Source organism: Giraffa tippelskirchi, chromosome 4, assembly GCF_054371585.1.
Source record: "Giraffa tippelskirchi isolate mGirTip1 chromosome 4, T2T-mGirTip1v1.2.pri, whole genome shotgun sequence".
Classification (NCBI taxonomy): Eukaryota; Metazoa; Chordata; class Mammalia; order Artiodactyla; family Giraffidae; genus Giraffa; species Giraffa tippelskirchi.
Window position 1 is genome coordinate 3,787,894 of NC_137278.1, and position 18,430 is coordinate 3,806,323.

Genomic DNA, 18,430 nt, shown 5'->3' on the forward strand with positions numbered 1-18,430 from the left:
ACTGAGATCCTGCAAGCTGCGTGAGTCGGCCAAAAAAATAAATAAAAATGCCCATGTCTCTTTTGCACTCTTGAGGGTCCCTTGGATGGAAAGATCAAACCAGTCAATACTAAAGGAAATCAACCCTGAATATTCACTGGAAGGACTGATGCTGAAGCTGAAGCTCCAATACTTTGGCCACCTGATGCGAAGAACTGGCTCACTGGTAAAGACCCTGATGCTGGGAAAGACTGAAGGCAAAAGGAGAAAGGCAGCAGAGGAAGAGATGGTTGATAGACTCACCGTCTCAATGGACATAAATTTGAGCAAACTCCAGGAAGACAGTGGAGGACAGAGGAGCCTGGCGTGCTGCAGTCCATGGGGTCGCAGAGTGGGACATGACTTAGTGACTGAACAATGAACAACAACTTTTGCACCAGACCTGTGTCAACTGGGTCCCTATTAGGAGACAAAAGCCACATGGCAATCTGAACTGGGAAAGTTTTGCTTCAAGAATGACTAACTGCAAAGGCAGATGGAAGTGAAGAACAGACAGAAGTAACCTGTAGGGAATTCCCTGGTAGTCCCCTGGTTAGCACTCCATGCTTTTACTGCCAAAGACCCAGATTCGATCCCTGGCTGGGGAACTAAGATCCTGCAAGCCACACAGCACAGCCAAAAAAGAAAGAGAGTGAAGTACCATGTTGGGCTGAGCTGGAGGCCCCCACTCCCAGGCCGAGATCTTGCTGGGAGAGCCCAGCTGTGACTTAATGGGACAGCAGAGAAGTCACTGTGGTGCTGGCAGACTTGCAGGAAATCTGCCCTCTGGAGGTTGCTGGAAACCACTGTCCAGGAGCTGGGAAGACTGCTTGCAGGGCGGTGTCTCCGCAGAGACAGTCTGCTACACAACCATCCCAGGGCTCATCTTTTCAACAAAAGTGCTGGAACAATTGGATATCCATGTGCAGAAGCCCCCAAACCCCAAGCCAAAACACTGCCTTGATCCATATGCTAAGTCGCTTCAATCGTGCCCAACTCTGTGCAACCTTATGGACTACAGCCCACCAGGCTCCTCTGTCCATGGTATCCTCCAGGCAAGAATACTGGAGTGGGTTGCTGTGCTCTCCTCCAGGGGATCTTCCTGACCCAGGGATCGAACTCACATCTCTCGCATCTCCTACTTTGGCAGGCAGATTCTTTACCACTAGCGCCACCTGGGAGGATGTGTACCAAAATGAGCTCAGTTGAATCGTTGCCCCAAATGTGAAACCTAATACTATAAAACTTATAGAAGAAAACACAGAAGAAAATCTTTGTGACCCTGGGTTGAGTTAGGCAAAGATTTCTTAGATTTGACAGGCACAGACAAATAAAAGGAAAAAATGGACAAACTGGACCTCATCAAAATTAAGAACGTGTAGGATTTTTGAACTGTGGAGTCCCTTGGACTGCAAGGAGATCCAACCAGTCCATCCTAAAGGAGATCAGTTCTGGATGTTCATTGGAAGGACTGACGTTGAAGCTGAAACTCCAATGCTTTGGCTACCTGATGCAAAGAGCTGACTCATTGGAAAAGAGCCTGAAGCTGGGAAAGATTGAGGGCAGGAAAAGAAGGGGATGACAGAGGATGAGATGGTTGGATGGCATCACCAACTCAATGGACATGAGTTTGAGCAAGCTCAGGGAGTTGGTGATGGACAGGGAGGCCTGGCGTGCTGCGGTTCACGGGGTCGCAGAGTCGGACGCGACTGAGTGACTGAACTGAACTGAACTGAACTGACTGAGGACTTCCCTGGTGGCTCAGTGGATGGCTGTCAATGAAGGGGACACCAGTTCAATCCCTGATCTGGGAAGATTCCACATGCTGCAGGGCAACTCAGACTGTGAGCCACAATTTCTGAGCCTGTGCCCGAACCCTCGAGCCACAACTACTGAAGCCCGTGCACCTAGAGCCTGTGCTCTGCAACAACAAAAGCCACTGCAATGAGAAGCCTGTGCCCGGCAACGAGGAGTTGTGCCTCTGCTCGCTGCAACCACAGAAAGCCCGCATGCAGCAATGAAGACCCAGTGCAACCGAAAAATTAAAAATAAATAAATAAAAGAAACTAAAAAGAAATTAAGAACGTGTAGTCTTTGAAAAGCAGTGTTAAGGAGATGAAAAGACAAGCCAGAGACTGGGAGAAAATCTTTGGGAATCACATATTTGATAATGTGTTGGTTTCCAGAAGATATAAAAGAATTCTCAAAACTCAACAAAGAAACATCACCAAAAAAAGAGTTGGGCAAAAAGTTTGCATCAATGCTTTGCCAAAGAATGTATACAGGTTGCAACTAAGTATGTAAGAAATAGCCAACATCAATAAATAGCCTTTGGGGAAATGCAAATAACCACAAAGAAACTGCACTTACAGGCTCCCCATAGAATGGCTAGAATTTAAAAAGGGTCAATACCAAGTGCCGATGGGAAAGTGGAGGGACCAGAAATCCCACACGTAAGGGGTGTGTAAGGGGTGCCTGTAATGTAAGGGGTACCTACCCTGACCACGGCATCCCCAGCCTGTATCACCTCAGGGAAAAGGAATGTCCTGCGCACAGAACCTCGAGTTCTGACTTGATGGCGGCTCTGCTCCTGATGCCCCAAGCCAGGACCAACTCTGAGGGCCTTCAGGAGGTGACTGACTGGCTGATCAAGTTGGTGCCTGGTGCTCGCGCTGGCAAAGAGGGGTGCTGAACGTCCAGGGCCTCTGCCCAGTGACAGAGGCCAGACCTGGAGGCTGCGGCCGCTTTATTCCATTTTTGTGTCGTGCAGGGGACGAGCCGGAGCTCCCCGGGACTGGGCCCGGGGCGGGGGAGCCTGGAAGAAAGCGAGGCCCGAACTGCTCTGCCGCCTGCAAGAAGTGGTGCCCACAGGGCTGCCTGTGCAAACACCGGCAGAGCCGCACAGTGCAAGAGTGCGTTTTACTCTCTTTAAAAAGCAGGAGAAAGAGGCCAACGCTGCCGCAGTATCCACGGCCCCTCCAGGCCCTGTGGTCGGCGCAGGACCCCACTAGGGGCCTCGCCAAGACTCGTGCCGGGCCCCCGCGCCTCCCGCGCCCTGCGCGTCCGACCTTGCCCCAGGGGACCTCCGCAGGCTGCCCGGCTCCATCACCCGCCTCTCCTCCGCCGAGGGGCGCGCGACGGCCCCCGCGGTGCAGTCCCCTCCCGTGGCGGCCGCGCGGGCGCCGGGGGCTTGCACGCAGGGGCTCGTCTGCGCCGCCGGGGGAGGGCCGGGGGCGCGGGAGGGCGGGGCCTCGGGGCCCTCCCCCTTCCCTCCGGGGCGGGGCGCGGGGGGCCGGCGGGGCGGAGGCGGGGCCGCGGGCGCCCCCTCCGCCCCGCGAGGCGGCCCTCCGCGCCCCCGGCCCTCCCTCCTTCCCTCCCTCCCAGCCGCGCGACCCCGCGCCGCCCGCCTCGCGGCCACGCGCCCTCGCGCTCCTTTGGCTCGCCGCCTCCCCCCGGCGCGCGCCCCCGCCGCGCCCCCTCCCCGCGCACCCGCCGGGCCGTCAGCGGCGAGTGCTCCGGCGCGGACGCGGGGCGGGGAGGAGGCGCGGCGGCCGATGCGGGCGGGCCGGCCCGCGGGGCTGAGGCGGAGCGGAGGCGAGCCGGGCCCGCGCACGGCCCGCGCCCACCATGCGGCGGCTGCGGCGCCTGGCGTACCTGGGGCTCTTCTGCCCCTTCTCCAAGGGCCTGCAGGTAGGCGCGCCCCCGGCCCGGCCGGCTCCCGCCCCCACCTCCCGCCCTGGGGCCCGGGCCGCGGCGGGGGCGCGCGGCATCCGGCCCGGGGACCCCGGGCGGATTCTGGACTCAAGGTCGCTGAGGGCCGGGGTGCATGGTTCCTGAGGGGCGGGGGGCAGGCAGGGCCCGGGGCCCGGGGTGGGGATTGCCGATCGGGTGAGGGGATGCTGCGGGGTTGGCCCCAGTGCCTCTGGGGCTGCAGAAGGCCCCCGCCCCGCCGCGGGCCGGAGCTGCTCCCGCAGGCCCCGAAGCCACACCAGGTCCGCCCCGCTTTCCTCTACTTAGGAGACCAGGGTTGTCTTTCTGTGATGGAAAACTTGGGACCCGTAGAAGCACCCTAAGAAGAGCATACCCTCCCCCTGGGTCATCCCCCAGCCAGCCCGAGATGAGGAGTGTGCCCTGACCCCACAGTGACCTTGGACAGATCCCGGTCCCTCGCGGGACCCTGCCGTCTGCAGGGGAGGCCCAGGCTGCTTTGGGGGCCGGCTGCCGCGATCCCTGTTATGGCTGGTCGGGGTGGTCTGAGCCGGGCTGAATGCGAGCCTCAAATTATTCAGGCCAAACCTGCCACCTTCACAACCCCAGCCCCTGGGCAGGAGACTGCCCTGGTCAGACCCGCCCGTGCCTCCCTGTCCACCCCAGGGGGGTCCCTTCTGGGGAGAAGAGTGGGAGCTAGGTGATACACGCAGGGGTTTGTCTGCGCCAGAAGCCCTCCTGCCATCCAGGGGTCTTGGGGGGGAGTGGTCTTCAGCCAGCTCTGGGTCAGGTGGGAGCTGAGGGTCTGCGTCCTCCCCCATGCTGGGAGGCAGGGGTGCAGCGGCCCCATCCTGAGGGAAAGGCCTTGACCAAGGAGGCCAGTGTGGTGGGTCTCGGACTGGGGGTGTCAGGCCTCTGAGCTCAGCCCGGGAACGGCAGATGAGCCTGGACAGGAGAGGTGATGGGTTCTCAATGGCTTGCATGGGTTCCCAGACCGCCCCCCTTAATGTGAGGACACACCCTGAGCCTCGGTTTCCCGCCTGTGAAACCCACTCTTGCGTTGGTGGTGAGCGGTGGAGGCCACGGTGCACGTGGGCCGCTGGCCCCGAGGCTGCCGGTCCTCGTGCTGCTTGTGTCCCCCCGAGTGAGCCCCCAAGTGCTCCACCAGGAGCCGGGCAGGCCGGGGGTGGGGGGAGCCGCCGGCCAGGGCGCACTGAGGAGTGAGCTCCCCCTGTCCTGGGGGCATGCTCACCTGTGGGTGTCAGGACCCTCCAGGGGCAGGGACTCCCCCTAGAGGAAGTGCCTGCCTGCAATCAGGGCCTGGGGGTCTCAGAGCTCGGCACTGGGGACAGTGACTGTGGAGCGGGGCCGCCCACAAAGGCCGGAGCTGGAGGGGCTCTGGCAGGAGCGTGGGCCGTGTCCGAGGTGAGCCCTGCGTTCAGGCCGGGAACCTGGGTCTGGCCCAGGTCAGCCCTGGGGCCAGTGCAGGTGACAGCCTGCCCTCCTCCAGCCTGGCCTCTCAGGACCCCCGGCGCCGGCTCCCAGAGGCCCTGCCCGCCTCGCAATCACCCACGGTTGTAAGTCCTCTGACCTTGTCCTGCCCAGCAACGCCCCCGGCTCCCCAGCCCCCCACCCACTGGTCTGCTTTCCTGTTTTTCCCTTTGAACAAAACTGGCGGAAACAGATGTGGTGGCAGGACCAGTGGGCCTGTGACCCAGCCCTGTGACTCTGGCCAGGGCTACCCCAGGCCTCCGCGGCTCCGAGTCTGCTCCTGCTGCAGCGCCTCCCGGGGCGACTGGCCGAGGGAGTCGGCCAGAGAAGCAAGAGGGAAGGACCCTGCCTCTCCGAGCGCAGCTGCCTAGGCTGAGCCTGGAGACCCTGCCCTGTCCTCATTTCTCGGCCCCAGCCTCCAGGTGACGAGAACCCAGGGCTGACCAGGACTGGAGCCACCCTGCTGACCCACTGGTGGCGGGATGTGTGACCATGCTGGCAGTGGCCCTCCTCCGGAGCAGGCTGGCCTGAAGCCCCCCTGCGCTCCCGGGCCCTCTTCTCTGGGGCTCAGCTGCCCCAGTTGGGGTGTCTGAGCTGTTGCACGGGGCAGCACCTGGTAGCCCTGGCCCATCAGCTGACTGCCCCTGGACAGCAGCCATTGAGGCCGTGATTTACCAGGACGGGGGTGGGAAAGGAACCTGATGCTCCTGGAGTCCTGGCTTGGGGGCTGGATGGGAGACAATGCCCCCCAATTCCTGCAGGGCTCTGGGTCCCACCCACCCTGTGATTCCACTTGTCAGCCAGGGAGACCTGGCCGAGGGACCGAGCCCTCCAGAGAAGCAGTTCCTGACCCAGCGCACACTCCTGGGACGGAGCCTCTGGCAGCAGAGCCAGGGGCTGAGTGTCTTAGTTATCTGTTCTTTATTATGGTAAATTACATATTGCATGAATCTAGCATCTTAACCATTTTTTAGGTGCACCGTTCAAGGGCATTAAACACATCCCCGTTGTTGAGCCACCATCACCATCCGTCTCTAGAACTCATTTCATTTTCCCAAACTCAAGCACTCAAGCTCTGTCCCCTTCAAACCCTCACTCACCATCCTGGGCAGGTCCCCCCTCTCCCCCCTCTCCCCGTTGTCCCCACCCTTCCTGTGCCTGTGGATCTGAGTCCTCTAGGTTGTTGCATGGGTGGAGTCACACAGGATCTGTCTTGTGTCTGGCTCATTTCACTGGACGTGATGTCCTGCTGGGTCATCCATGCCGTAGCCTGGGTCGGAGTTCTTTGCCTTTTCATGGCTGAATACTGTTTTCTCGTGTGGATGGGCCGTATTTGGCTTACCCACTCTGTCGTCAGTGGATCCACGAGTTGTGTCTACCCTTTGGCTGCTGTGATGGGGGGGGTGCGAAGCTGTGTCCCTTAAAAGCTCGCAGGGTGACTGCGCCTCCGAGCCCTGTGCTCCCTGCTGGCCCTGGTCCAGCCTGAAGTCTCCCCCAGTGGGAGGAGCCGTGTGCAGGGTGCCAGGCCAAGGCGGGAGGGTCGGGGGTGGGGGAGCGCCTCTCCAGCCTGACCTTGTACAGAGGTTACATGTCATTATGAAATGAGGGCAGGACAGGAGGAAAAAATTGTTCCAAATCTCTTTATTCAGCAAAATAAAGAGTTGTCTACCCTAAATCCTCCTCATTTGGAATTTATTTTTCCCTGCCTGTGAGATTTCAAGGGCTGGGTGACACCAGGCCCCTGCCTTGCACCGGGAGTGGGTGCGCGGAGTGGGAGGGAGACACTGACGGGGGTGGGGGGGGTGGGGGGGCGGGGGTCTAGTAGGAGGCGGGGCTGGGGGGGCGGGCTGGGGTCTAGGAGGCGGGGTCCACGCGCCTGGAATGCTGTGCTTCTTCACGGCCCCCTCCCCCGCAGGGCCGGCTCCCAGGCCTGAGGGTCAAGTATGTCCTCCTGGTGTGGCTGGGCGTCCTCGCGGGCAGCTGGCTGGCCTACGTGCACTACTCGTCCTACGCGGAGCTCTGCCGCGGCCATGTCTGCAGAGTGGTCATTGTAAGTGTCGCAAGGGGCCGTCTGCGGGCTCCGTCCGCCCCCGGCCAGCGCTCCTGCGGTGGGCAGCCTAGAAACCGGGCTTGAGGCACCCGCCCAGTGGATTCTAGGAGGGTCTTGACTGTGCCCTGCGGGGCTGTCCCTGCAGGCCGTGGGGACAGGCCGTGGGGGCGGCCCGAGAGGAAGGGATGCCCCATGGAGCACAGGCGGGTGGCTGGGGTTGGACAGACAGACAGATGGATGGGTGGATAGGGCCAGCTGTAGACGTGTCCGGTGGGGCCGGGGGTCCAGCAAAGGAGGTTGCAGGGCATGGTCTTCCGGGCCTTGGGATGGAGACGCACTAAGTCGCCACTATGGCCGGTAGAGCAAAGCTGTGCACGTGTGTGTGAGGGCGCTTGTGAACCTGTGTTGCTTGCCCACGAGCACTGCTCCACGTGGCTCACGGCTCCTACTGAAGGATGTGACTGGTGGAAGGGGAGGTGACGCCAGCCGAAGGGGCCCTAGTAACCCTCAGACTGCCAGCCTCCCTGGGCAGGTGGGAGCCCTCGGTGGGCTAACGGGGTCTGAGGCATCCATGCCTGGGGGTACCCGCCTCAGCGGCACTCCTGGGGTCCTGAAGTGGGGGCAGTGGGAGACCCCTGGCCTTGAACCTGTCTCCTGGTGGGGGCCTGGAGTCTCTGCTCCTCTGCAGGGTGAGGGGCGCTATTCCTGGGGGGCCTGTGTGGCATTGTGGAAGGCCTCAGCAGGCCTGTTCTGCCCCGGGTCCCATGGGGACCAAACTTGGGACAGTCCAGAGGTGGTGGTGGAGGGGTCCAGAGCCCACGTGATGGGACTTGCAAGGGGCCCATCGATTGTCGATTGTTCGCTGGGGGCAGGCCAACACCAGGCACAAGGGTGCAGCACCCAGTCTGGGGGAAAAGGCCCATGTTTATTCCAGAAATGCTTGCTGGGGGCCTCCAGGGCTCAGATCCAAGCTGGGCGCCAGACACATGGCTCTGCCCCCCATCCTGGAGGGCTGGCCTCTGGGCAGGGGCGGGAAGAGGTACTGCTTGGGGACCCCTTGCACCAGGCGAGGTCCCGGGCTGCCTGGGTGGGTGGAGGGGTCTCTTGGGGCAGTGAGACCTGGGAGGACACGTGAGATGGGGTTTGGCCAGTGGGGTGCAGTGAGCAGCTGCTGAGAGCTGGTGGGTGTTTCTGAGCACTTCCTGTGTGCCCGCAGCAGCCCCCACAACATGCAGAGGACTGAGGGGCCCTGGGGGAGCAGACAAGGAACATGCCCCTCCCAACCAGAGGATCTGCAGCTTCCGTCTTCCCAGAGTGCCCTGGCCTTCCCGCCAGCGCCAGAGAGGTCTCCCTGGCTGCTGGGCCGTGGGGACACCCCCTCCTTTCCCGAGAAGACCTGGCCACCTCATGGGGGTATCAGCCGTCTCCGAGAGATTCCACAGCTTGTCCAAGGTCACCCAGGGTGTGTGTTTTGGGGGGGAAGGCAGGACCAGGGGTCACGGACCAGGTACCCATGGACCACAGGGTGCTCAGCCTGGTTTGTAGACAGGAGACAGGCTGGGAGGGGAGGGGTCTTGCCCCGTCTGAAGCTGACAGCCACATTGCTCACCTCAGCCTCGGTGGAAGCCCCTCCCCACCCTGCTGGGCAGCATGGCCGGCAGGCCCTGACCCTGGCCCAGCCTGTCTTCCCACACTGGCAGACCACCCTACGAAGGGCCTTGTGGCTCCAAGGGGTCTGAGGGGGTCAGAGCGGACCCCTGCAGTGGAGGGCCTCCCCTAAGGTGGCCGAAGGACGGTGCTGGTCTGTCTTGGTTTCCCTTTTCTGTCCTGATGAACGGCTGTCAGGCTCTGAAGCTGCAGCACAGAAGCCTCCTCCCAGGTCCTGTAGGTGAGTCCAGGGCCTTGGCGTTCAGGCGGCCCTGCCTCCCCGCCCCCGGCACCCTCCCTTCCTACAGGCCCGCTCCACCAAGGGCCTGGGCACCATGGCAACGGTGATGCACATCCAGGAATTCACCCCACGCTTGCTCCAGACGCCACAAATCCCCTCCACCCCTCCACCTAGGGACCGCCCTGGGAAGGGCCTCACCTTCCTGCTCTGCTCAGCCCACACCCCCAGGACTCAAGGGGCTGCAAGGCCCTGTCTGGAGCCAGGAAGGGGCTGGTGGGGGCAGCGGCTCCTGCAGAGCTCAGCCTGATTAGAGCTGCAAGCCTCTCCCTGTGCATCTGGCTAATGAGGCACTGGCGGGCAGGCGGATGGAGCCCTCGCTTCCCCAGGCCACTTCCTGCGTCTTCCTGCTCTCCTCAGTGTGACCAGTACCGCAAGGGCATCATCTCAGGCTCCATCTGCCAGGACCTGTGCAACCTGCAGCAGGTGGAGTGGAGGACCTGCCTCTCCTCCGTCCCAGGCCAACAGGTAAGCCCAGCCAGGCTCAGCCCCCGGGGCTCTGATGCCCGCAGTGCAGCCGGAAGGGGACGTATGCACAGCAGGTCCCTGTGCTCCCTGCAGGTGTACAGCGGGCTCTGGCAGGGCAAGGAGGTGACCATCAAGTGTGGCCTTGAGGAGAGCCTGAGTTTGAAGGCGGGGGCCAACCTGGCCCCCCAGCGGGAACTGGTGCTGTTTGACAAGCCCACCCGGGGCACCTCAATTAAGGAGTTCCGGGAGATGACCCTCAGCTTTCTCAAGGTCAGTTGGCCCTCCTGGGGGGCCGCGTCAAGTTCACACCCAAGGACGTGTGCACAGGGCAGGCAGCAGGCTGGGTGGGGGGCCACACGGGCCAGTGGGTATCTGGCTCGCCCACCAGCTCCAAGCAGACTCCAGAGACATGAGGCTCAGGGAGCACCCACAGGCATGAGGACCCGCCCGGGGCTGGGGGGCAGGGGGGAGGGCATCCGTGGGGAGGAGGCCAGGGAGGAGGTGGGACCCAGGGCGGGGGGCAGATGAGGGGTGAGCGACCCCCCCCAGCGCTCCCACGTTCGTGCGGGAAGTCCCCAGGCTTCCCAAGTGCTGGGGGGAGAGACGCAGGTGGGGTTTCCAGGAGTGGTGAGGGGGCCTCCCCAGCCGCCTGCTGCCCCCTCCATCCTGGGGGCTGGAGGCCGGGCTCCCCCGTCGGGCCGATGTGTGGGGTCAGGTGCCAAGCCTGCAGCTGCACGCCCACGCCCCGCCTCCCCTCTCTCCTGGTCCCAAACCTCAGGCGAACCTGGGGGACCTGCCCTCTCTGCCCGCGCTGGTCGGCCAGGTCCTGCTCATGGCCGACTTCAACAAGGACAGCAGGGTGTCGCTGGCCGAGGCCAAGTCGGTGTGGGCGCTGCTGCAGCGCAACGAGTTCCTGCTGCTGCTGTCCATGCAGGGCAAGGGGCATGCCTCCCCGCTGCTGGGCCACTGCGGGGACCTGTACATCACCGAGGGCGTCCCACGCAGCGCAGGGCCAGCGGCCGCCCTCCCGGCCCTGCTGCGGCCGCTGCTGCCACCCGCCCTGCACGGGGCCCTGCAGCAATGGCTGGGGCCTGCCTGGCCCTGGCGTGCCAAGATTGCCATCGGCCTGCTGGAGTTCGTGGAGGAGCTCTTCCACGGCGCCTATGGGACCTTCTACATGTGCGAAACCACACTGGCCAACGTGGGCTACACGGCCAAGTATGACTTCAGGATGGCCGACCTGCAGCAGGTGGCGCCTGAGGTCGCCGTGCGCCGCTTCCTGCGGGGCCGCCACTGCGAGCGCAGCGCGGACTGCACCTACGGGCGCGACTGCAGGGCGCCCTGCGACACGCTCCTGCACCAGTGCAAGGGCGACCTGGTGCAGCCCAACCTGGCCAAGGTGTGCGAGCTACTGCGTGACTACCTGCTGCCCGGTGCCCCCGCTGGCCTGCGCGCCGAGCTGGGCAGGCAGCTGCGCAGCTGCACCACGCTGAGCGGGCTGGCCAGCCAGGTGGAGGCCCACCACTCGCTCGTGCTGAGCCACCTCAAGACCCTGCTCTGGAAGGAGATCTCCAACACCAGGTACACCTGACGGCTGCGGGGCCCCATTCCGCCCTGCCCCTGGCCACGCCTGCCCTCGGGCCTCCCTGCAGAGCGCAGCAGCTGTGAGGTTCCCGCCCCTGCACCACCACCCTCGCCCCCTGGGGTTTTCTGGGCTCCCAACAGGACAGTGGAAGGAGAGAAGGAAGGACTCAGAACCCAAGCACCGAGGGCTGGCCCTGGGACCTGCCCAGGCCAAGGTTTTGTTACTTGGGAGAATTATGTGTAAATAAAGCTTTTCTGTGAATTATCGTTCAGTCACTAAGTCGTGTTCAACTCTGCGACCCCATGAACTGCAGCACACCAGGCTTCCCTGTTCTTCACCATCTCCCAGCTCAAACTCATGTTCTTTGAGTCAGTGATGCCATCAAACCATCTCACCCTGTCGTGCCCCCCTCCTCCTGCCCTCAATCTCCCAGCATCAGGGTCTTTTCTCATGAGTTGGCTCTTCGAGAAGCTGAAGTATTGGAGCTTCAGCATCAGTCCTTCCAATGAATCTTCAGGGTTGCATTCCATTAGGATTGACTGGTTTGAAAGCATAGCCTTCATCGTCCAACTCTCACATCCATACATGACTACTGGAAAAACCATAGCTTTGACTACGTGGACCTTTGTCAGCAAGATGATGTCTTTGCTTTTTCATACACTGTCTAGGTTTGTCACAGCTTTTCTTCCAAGAAGCGTCTTTTAATTTCACGGCTGCCATCCCTGGCCCCAGTAATTTTGGAGCCAAGAAAATAGTGTCACTGTTTCCATTGTTTCCCTATTTGCCATGAAGGGATGGGATGGGATGCCACGATCTTAGTTCTCTTAATGAGTTTTAAACCAGCTTTTCCACTTTTCCCGAGTACCCGCACCCCACTCAGCCTGGAGAGTCTACTGCAGACAACAGGGGAAGGGGAGGGTGCAGCCACAGGGGCCCATGCCACCCCTGGACCCACATCCTGGCAGCTGGCTGCTTGGGGTTGACTAGGGCCAAGGGCAAGGGTGACTGGAGCCCATGGTTCTCAGTTGTGACCAGCCCTGACCTGGACCACCCATGGACGGGGACATAAGCAAGGGTGCACACAATTAACAGGAGAACTTTGGATTTCATCGATTTCAAAAAGCTATCGTTGTCCAGGAAAGAGCCCAGGACCCTGACCCCTCACACCCTCAGCTCCTGTTGGGGCCCTGGCTGATCAGACAGAGAAAGGCAAGTCAAGGTAGTTTATTCCAGATCCCTTTATTCTTTATAGTTTTGCCAACATGGGGACATGCTCCTTCACCAAGACAGGAGCTCTTTCCGCTCACTTAACACCCTGTGCTGAAAACACGTGTCCCAAGGTTTCAACTGTGAGACACTCGTTCTCAGGACTAATTTGCAAACCTCATGGACATTCTCCGCTCGGGAGGGGGGATAATCCAGATATAGCTCAGGACTGTGGGCTTGGCCCCCCCCAAGATCCTCCACCTCCTGGCTGGAGGACTTCAGGACAACGCCCTGGGGTGCCTGCTGGGCTGCTGCCCCGCGGACAGACACTGCTGCCACCAGGCGCCTTCCTGCCCACCTCTCCCCCCGCCCCACCCCGTCCTCGTTGCTCGGCTGTCACCTCTGGCTCCCTGAGCTCCCTGCAGTCTCGGCTCACATTTCTGTAACACACACAGCAGCTGCCTCAGCCCTGCTGATCCACACCGAGGAGACACATGCACAGCTACTGCATTTCGACACACGACACGACAGGCCTGCACGTTCTTCTTCAGAGGACACTTCCAAGGCCGTGCCTCTCCCAGGCTCTGTACTGCCCTCGAGTCTGGCAGTGCATGGCTGCTGGGCTGGGCTGGGCTGGGCGCCGGCTAGGCCCCCTGGCTTCTGGAGAGCTGCGGACAGAGCTCTGGGCTGCTCACCAGGGTTCCCACCTGCAGAAGGGAAACCAAGGGGACCCACTAGGCGCGCCTCCCAGTGCTGGAGGGGCTGGACTGATGCCCTTCCTCTGGTCAAGCCTCCTTACCTTGGGTGGAGACCTCAGGACAGCAGCAGGGTTCTGGAATGAAAAGACAAGCCTTCTCAGCCTCATCCCCCAAACATTCCACCCAGTTTCTAGGGGAGTCAGCCAGCGAGGGTCATCAAGCAGGATGGGGAAGGAAATGCTGCCGCCAGGCTCAAAGGTGGACAGTCTGGACCTGTTGCCCCCTGCAGCCGTCTGACTTCCGGCAAGTCCACCGTCACCCCAGCCCCACTCCGTGGAGAAGCCACAGAAAACTCACGCGCAGAATATGAGGAAACACAGGCAAAAACTCGAGTCACCGGCCCCAAGTTCAAGATTGTTCTAAACCACACCTGACTTGCATTAAAACCAACCAGATACACCCTGTGCCGACAGCTCTTGCCTGCCCTATGGGCCCTCCCACAGGGCGTGGGGGCTAAGTCACACTAGCTCAGGAGAGCCAGCTTCCACTGTCACGAGAACCCTCAACCCCTGCCAGCAGCAAGTCACCCAGCTGCATCCTGCCTCCCCAGTTCTGTCCAGGGTGGCTTTCACTGTCAGGTCCCTGAACACCCCCAAGAGCACCCCCACAACTGATTTCAGCCAGCTGTACACACTCCCACGACACACCCCTAACTTGCCACCCAGGTGTCCCGTCAGCTAATGACCTGACTCCCCTCCAGGATTTCATACACTGCCCACACCCAGATTCTGGCAAACCACTATCTGCTGCACTGTGAGGGTCCAGAAGTCGTCAGACCCCCAGCCAGCCCCCTGCCCAACTTACCTGTCCTGACAGGTGTCCTGAGGAGTCCCACTTGCGGGTCTCTCTCCGAGACCAGCCGCGCCTTTGGATCTATGAGATGGAATCTAATCAGCGAATCCTCCCAAACCCTGTCTTTCTGCAACAGTGCTGTCAATCGGATCCTCTGGCCTTCTCTTCAGAGGGACTCAGGGCACGAGCACTCGTGAGCCAGGTGGCGCGGGACACCAGCTCAGCAGCCCTCGGCCAGGGTCGCACGTCATAGCTGCTCAAGGACTCCTAAAAAGTCCTCGCCACACGGACTGCCAGAAGCATCGTTTCCAGTAGACGCTCTCCTGGTCAATCCCACTGGACCCAAGCTTGCCGCATGCCTGTCTGCTCACCCAGTCCTCCCCAGCCTTCTCTCCTGCGCGCGGGGAACAAGGGGCTCCCTCGGCAGCTCTCGGTGATGTCCGGCTACAAACCATTCTTAGCGCCCACGGTTCTGAGCACTGAGCGTAGAAATAGCCGCTTCCTCTCTGCCCCAATGGCACGGGCGCAGCAGGGCGGCCGCACCCGTGGTGCCGGCAAGTCCGGCATCTGCAGGGCAGTGTCCCACCTCCCAGGCCTCAAGGAGCAGCTCAGAAAAGCATGGTCTCGGTGGGTGGGGGGCCCAGGAAGGGGAACACATGTAAACCCATGGCTGATTCATGTCAATGTATGGCAAAAACTATTACAATATTGTAAAGTAATTAGCCCCCAACTAAAATAAATAAATTTATAAAAAAAAAAAAAAAAAAAAAGAAAAGCATGGTCTCTTACCTTGGTCTGGATCATGAAGCTGCTCCCTCTCGTCTACATTCACCGTCCTTCCTGCATCAAAAAACAAGAAAGGTTGGTCCACAATCAACGAAGAGAAGCTACTGCTGACTGTTTAAAACTAATGAAGGGGCTGCTGGCACAGAACCCCTGGTGGTCAGCTCTAAGCCGAGACTGACAGGGTCTGCCTGTGATAGCACCTGGCAGTAGGCTGGTGTCTGATGAATTTGGAATCGTTCTGACCAAGGCACTGAACCCAAGTTTCTTGCGTCTCCTGCACTGGCAGGCGGATTCTTTACCACCGAGTCACCTAGGAAGCTCATCCAGGAGACCACCCCCTTCAGAAATCTCTGCACCTTCTCTCCCAGGGAGCTACCAGTGACACTGGGTAGATCAATGGATCAGAAAAGTAGTTAACAAGGCGACAGAGGAAAAAACGTTCTGGAATTTAAACAGGCCTCACTGTAGGCTACTGCAGCTGGTCTTTGGAATTGTCTGTTTCTACCTGGCAACTTTTTCTTTTAAAGAGTTTCTGGCTGTACAATCCACCATAAAATTTCTTTTAAGAGGCAGAATAGCTACATGTGAATATCTTGTAACACTTTAATACACCTAAAGCAAGTTCAATTATGTCAGTTGCTAGGGGGCATTGAGCTCACCTTTGAAAGGGAAATTTTAGTGCCACCATTTTGTAAGGCAACATAGGTCGGCCTCACTGAAACCTATCCACCCTTCCTGCTGGTCGCTGCGCCAGAGGGCGACCGCCCATCTGCTGCCGCTCCTCGCAGGGCAACCTCGTGTCCTGGGGCCCAGCCAAGCGCTAGGAGAGAATTAAGGCGTTCTTACACGACAGGCTTCAGGCAACACACACCCACCTTAGATGGGCACTTTGTCAAGTGTCAGACTATCAATCATCCAGATGTCCACTGCCAGAACACTGGGCGTAGACGAGCCTCTCTCCTCTCTGCCACCTCATGACGCAGACGTGACACGGCAGCCACACCTGCAACGCCTCTAGGGGCAGTGCGGGCAAGATCTGACACCCGTCGGTCCCAGGCGCGAGAGAAACCCGCGCTTCCTATGCGCCTGTGAAAGCGCGTAATGAGGCCTTCCACCCAGGCTTTGCTTTGCTGCATTCGACCTCCAGGCCTACACCTGTCCGCAGGCCAAACCCAGGTACCTTCCGTTTGACCCCCTGCTTCATTTCGGGCTGTGCGGAAAACCGAGGTTACGATACAGCGTGGAGACCCCAGGGGACAGAGGGGCCGCGCTACGCACGCAGCCGCCCCCCCCCCACTGTTGCGGGAAGAGGCCCCCCGCTTCCACACCCGCTGCGCGACACCCACGAATGACCCGTAGACCGCCTGGCTTTGAGACAGGGCCCAGTACACAGTGGCGACCAATACGTTTAAAGAGAAAACAAGACGGTAAAAGCTCCTGCGCTTCGAGCCGCAAGGCGGGGGGTGGGGGAGGCGCGGCACGTTCCCCTAATGTCCCAACTCACCCGTTAAACCACCGCTGCCTCGTCGTGTTCCCGATGCTTCCAAGCCGGGAAACTGCGGAGAGCACCCCGGGCGGAGACGCCGGGCGCGGGGCTCGGCCGCAGGGGGGCCCTGGGACGGGCGGAGGCTCGGCCGCCCACCCGGAGGCCATTACGAGTACCCACCAACTTCTCCGTCTCCGCCGCCCGGAAAGGACGCGCGAGCGCGCGCCGCGCCTTTTATAGCGCGGACGGCGGCCCGCGAGGCCCAGCCCGCGCCCTCCCCGAGTTCGCCCGCGCCGCAGCGCCATCTAGCGGACCCTCCCGGCAGCACCGCCTGCGTGGCGCCCGCGGCCCTGGCTGAGCTCCCCTGTCCCGTCCTCCAGCCAGCCACGCTCGGGGTGGGGGCGATCCTCGCGCGGCCCCCGAGCCCCCGACGGTAGGGTGGGGCCTACCTTCCGTAGGCGGCGGGACAGCACGAGCTAGCTTCTGCAAAACACTTGGACGCTTGCTCCTTGGAAGAAAAGCTATGATCGACCTAATTCAGTTCAGTTCATTCGCTCAGTCGTGTCCGACCATTTGCGACCCCATGAACCGCAGCACGCCAGGCCTCCCTGTCCATCACCAACTCCCTGAGTCCACACAAACCCATGTCCATCGAGTCGGCGATGCCATCCAGCCATCTCATCCTCTGTCGTCCCTTTCTCCTCCTGCCCTCAATCTTTCCCATCATCAGGGTCTTTTACAGTGAGTCAGCTCTTCACATCAGGTGGCCAAAGTATTGGAGTTTCAGCTTCAACATCAGTCCTTCCAATGAACACCCAGGACTGATCTCCTTTAGGATGGACTGGTTGGATCTCCTTGCAGTCCAAGGGACTCTCAAGAGTCTTCTCCAACACCACAGTTCAAAAGCATCAGTTCTTTGGCGCTCAGCTTTCTTTATAGTCCAACTCTCACATCCATACATGACTACTGGAAAAACCATAGCTTTGACTAGATGGACCTTTGTTGGCAAAGTAATGGCTCTGCTTTTTAATATGCTGTCTAGATTGGTCATAACTTTCCTTCCAAGGAGTAAGTATCTTTTAATTTCATGGCTGCAATCACCATCAGCAGTGATTTTGGAGCCCAGAAAAATAAAGTCAGCCACTGTTTCCACTGTTTCCCCATCTACATGCCATGAAGTGATGGGACCGGATGCCATGATCTTAGTTTTCTGAATGTTGAGCTTTAAGCCAACTTTCTCACTCTCCTCTTTCACTTTCATCAAGAGGCTCTTTAGTTCTTCTTCACTTTCTGCCATAAGGGTGGTGTCATCTGCATATCTGAGGTTGTTGATATTTCTCCCAGCAATCTTGATTCAGCTTGTGCTTCCTCTAGCCCAGCGTTTCTCATGATGTACTCTGCATATAAGTTAAATAAGTAGGGTGACAATATACAGCCTTGATGTACTTCTTTTCCTATTTGGAACCAGTCTGTTGTTCCATGTCCAGTTCTAACTGTTGCTTCCTGACCTGCATACAGGTTTCTCAAGAGGCAGGTCAGATGATCTGGTATTCCCATCTCTTTCAGGATTTTCCACAGTTTATTGTGATCCACATAGTCAAAGGCTTTGGCATAGTCAATAAAGCAGAAATAGATGTTTTTCTGGAACTCTCTTGCTTTTTTGATGATCCAGTGGATGTTGGCAATTTGATCTCCGGTTCCTCTGCCTTTTCTAAAACCAGCTTGAACATCTGAAAGTTCATGCTGAAGCCTGGCTTGGAGAATTTTAAGCATTACTTTACTAGCATGTGAGATGAGTGCAATTGTGCAGTAGGTTGAGCATTCTTTGGCATTGCCTTTCTTTGGGATTGGAATGAAAACTGACCTTTTCCAGTCCTGTGACTACTGCTGAGTTTTCCATATTTGCTGGCATATTGAGTGCAGCACTTTCACAGCCTGTAATGCGGGAGACCTGGTTTTGATCCCTGGGTTGGGAAGAGCAAGATCCCCTGGAAAAGGGAAAGACTACCCACTCCAGTATTCTGTATAGTCCATGGGGTCACAAAGAGTCAGACATGACTGAGAAACTTTCACTTTCACTTTCTGGGATTCCCTTGTGGCTCAGCTGGTAAGGATCAACCTAGACAGCGTATTAAAA

General features: G+C 59.5%; 2 protein-coding genes and 2 non-coding genes across 10 annotated transcripts; 1 reads left to right on the forward strand and 3 right to left on the reverse strand.

The window, feature by feature from the left end:
- The first annotated feature begins 3,305 nt into the window (after window positions 1-3,305).
- On the forward strand, window positions 3,306-11,531 carry DIPK1B (divergent protein kinase domain 1B). 2 transcript variants are annotated; one of them, XM_081590710.1, is made up of 6 exons: window positions 3,306-3,708; window positions 7,133-7,267; window positions 8,484-8,729; window positions 9,573-9,680; window positions 9,774-9,950; window positions 10,459-11,531. In XM_081590710.1, the coding sequence occupies exons 3-6, from the start codon at window positions 8,538-8,540 to the stop codon at window positions 11,269-11,271; spliced, it is 1,290 nt and encodes a 429-aa protein (XP_081446836.1). In that variant the 5' UTR covers window positions 3,306-3,708; window positions 7,133-7,267; window positions 8,484-8,537; the 3' UTR covers window positions 11,272-11,531. The 2 variants fall into 2 exon arrangements, with proteins under 2 accessions (XP_081446836.1, XP_081446835.1); XM_081590709.1 differs by lacking the exon at window positions 8,484-8,729 and having other exon boundaries at window positions 3,513-3,708.
- A 957-nt stretch (window positions 11,532-12,488) lies between these two features.
- Window positions 12,489-16,502, reverse strand: LOC145545792 (uncharacterized). 6 transcript variants are annotated; one of them, XR_014082185.1, is made up of 6 exons: window positions 16,312-16,502; window positions 15,467-15,627; window positions 14,811-14,861; window positions 14,034-14,102; window positions 13,271-13,303; window positions 12,489-13,178 (listed from the first exon to the last, which is right to left on the reverse strand). XR_014082185.1 is itself a non-coding variant. In XM_081590711.1 (5 exons), the coding sequence occupies exons 1-5, from the start codon at window positions 16,458-16,460 to the stop codon at window positions 12,904-12,906; spliced, it is 573 nt and encodes a 190-aa protein (XP_081446837.1). In that variant the 5' UTR covers window positions 16,461-16,502; the 3' UTR covers window positions 12,489-12,903. The 6 variants fall into 6 exon arrangements, 2 of the variants coding, with proteins under 2 accessions (XP_081446837.1, XP_081446838.1); XR_014082184.1 differs by lacking the exon at window positions 15,467-15,627; XR_014082187.1 differs by lacking the exon at window positions 14,034-14,102.
- LOC145504109 (small nucleolar RNA SNORA43) lies at window positions 14,456-14,589 on the reverse strand. Its single transcript, XR_014052090.1, has one exon. It is a non-coding gene; the product is annotated as a small nucleolar RNA SNORA43 (small nucleolar RNA).
- On the reverse strand, window positions 15,703-15,832 carry LOC145504114 (small nucleolar RNA SNORA17). Its single transcript, XR_014052096.1, has one exon. It is a non-coding gene; the product is annotated as a small nucleolar RNA SNORA17 (small nucleolar RNA).
- Window positions 16,503-18,430: the final 1,928 nt, after the last annotated feature.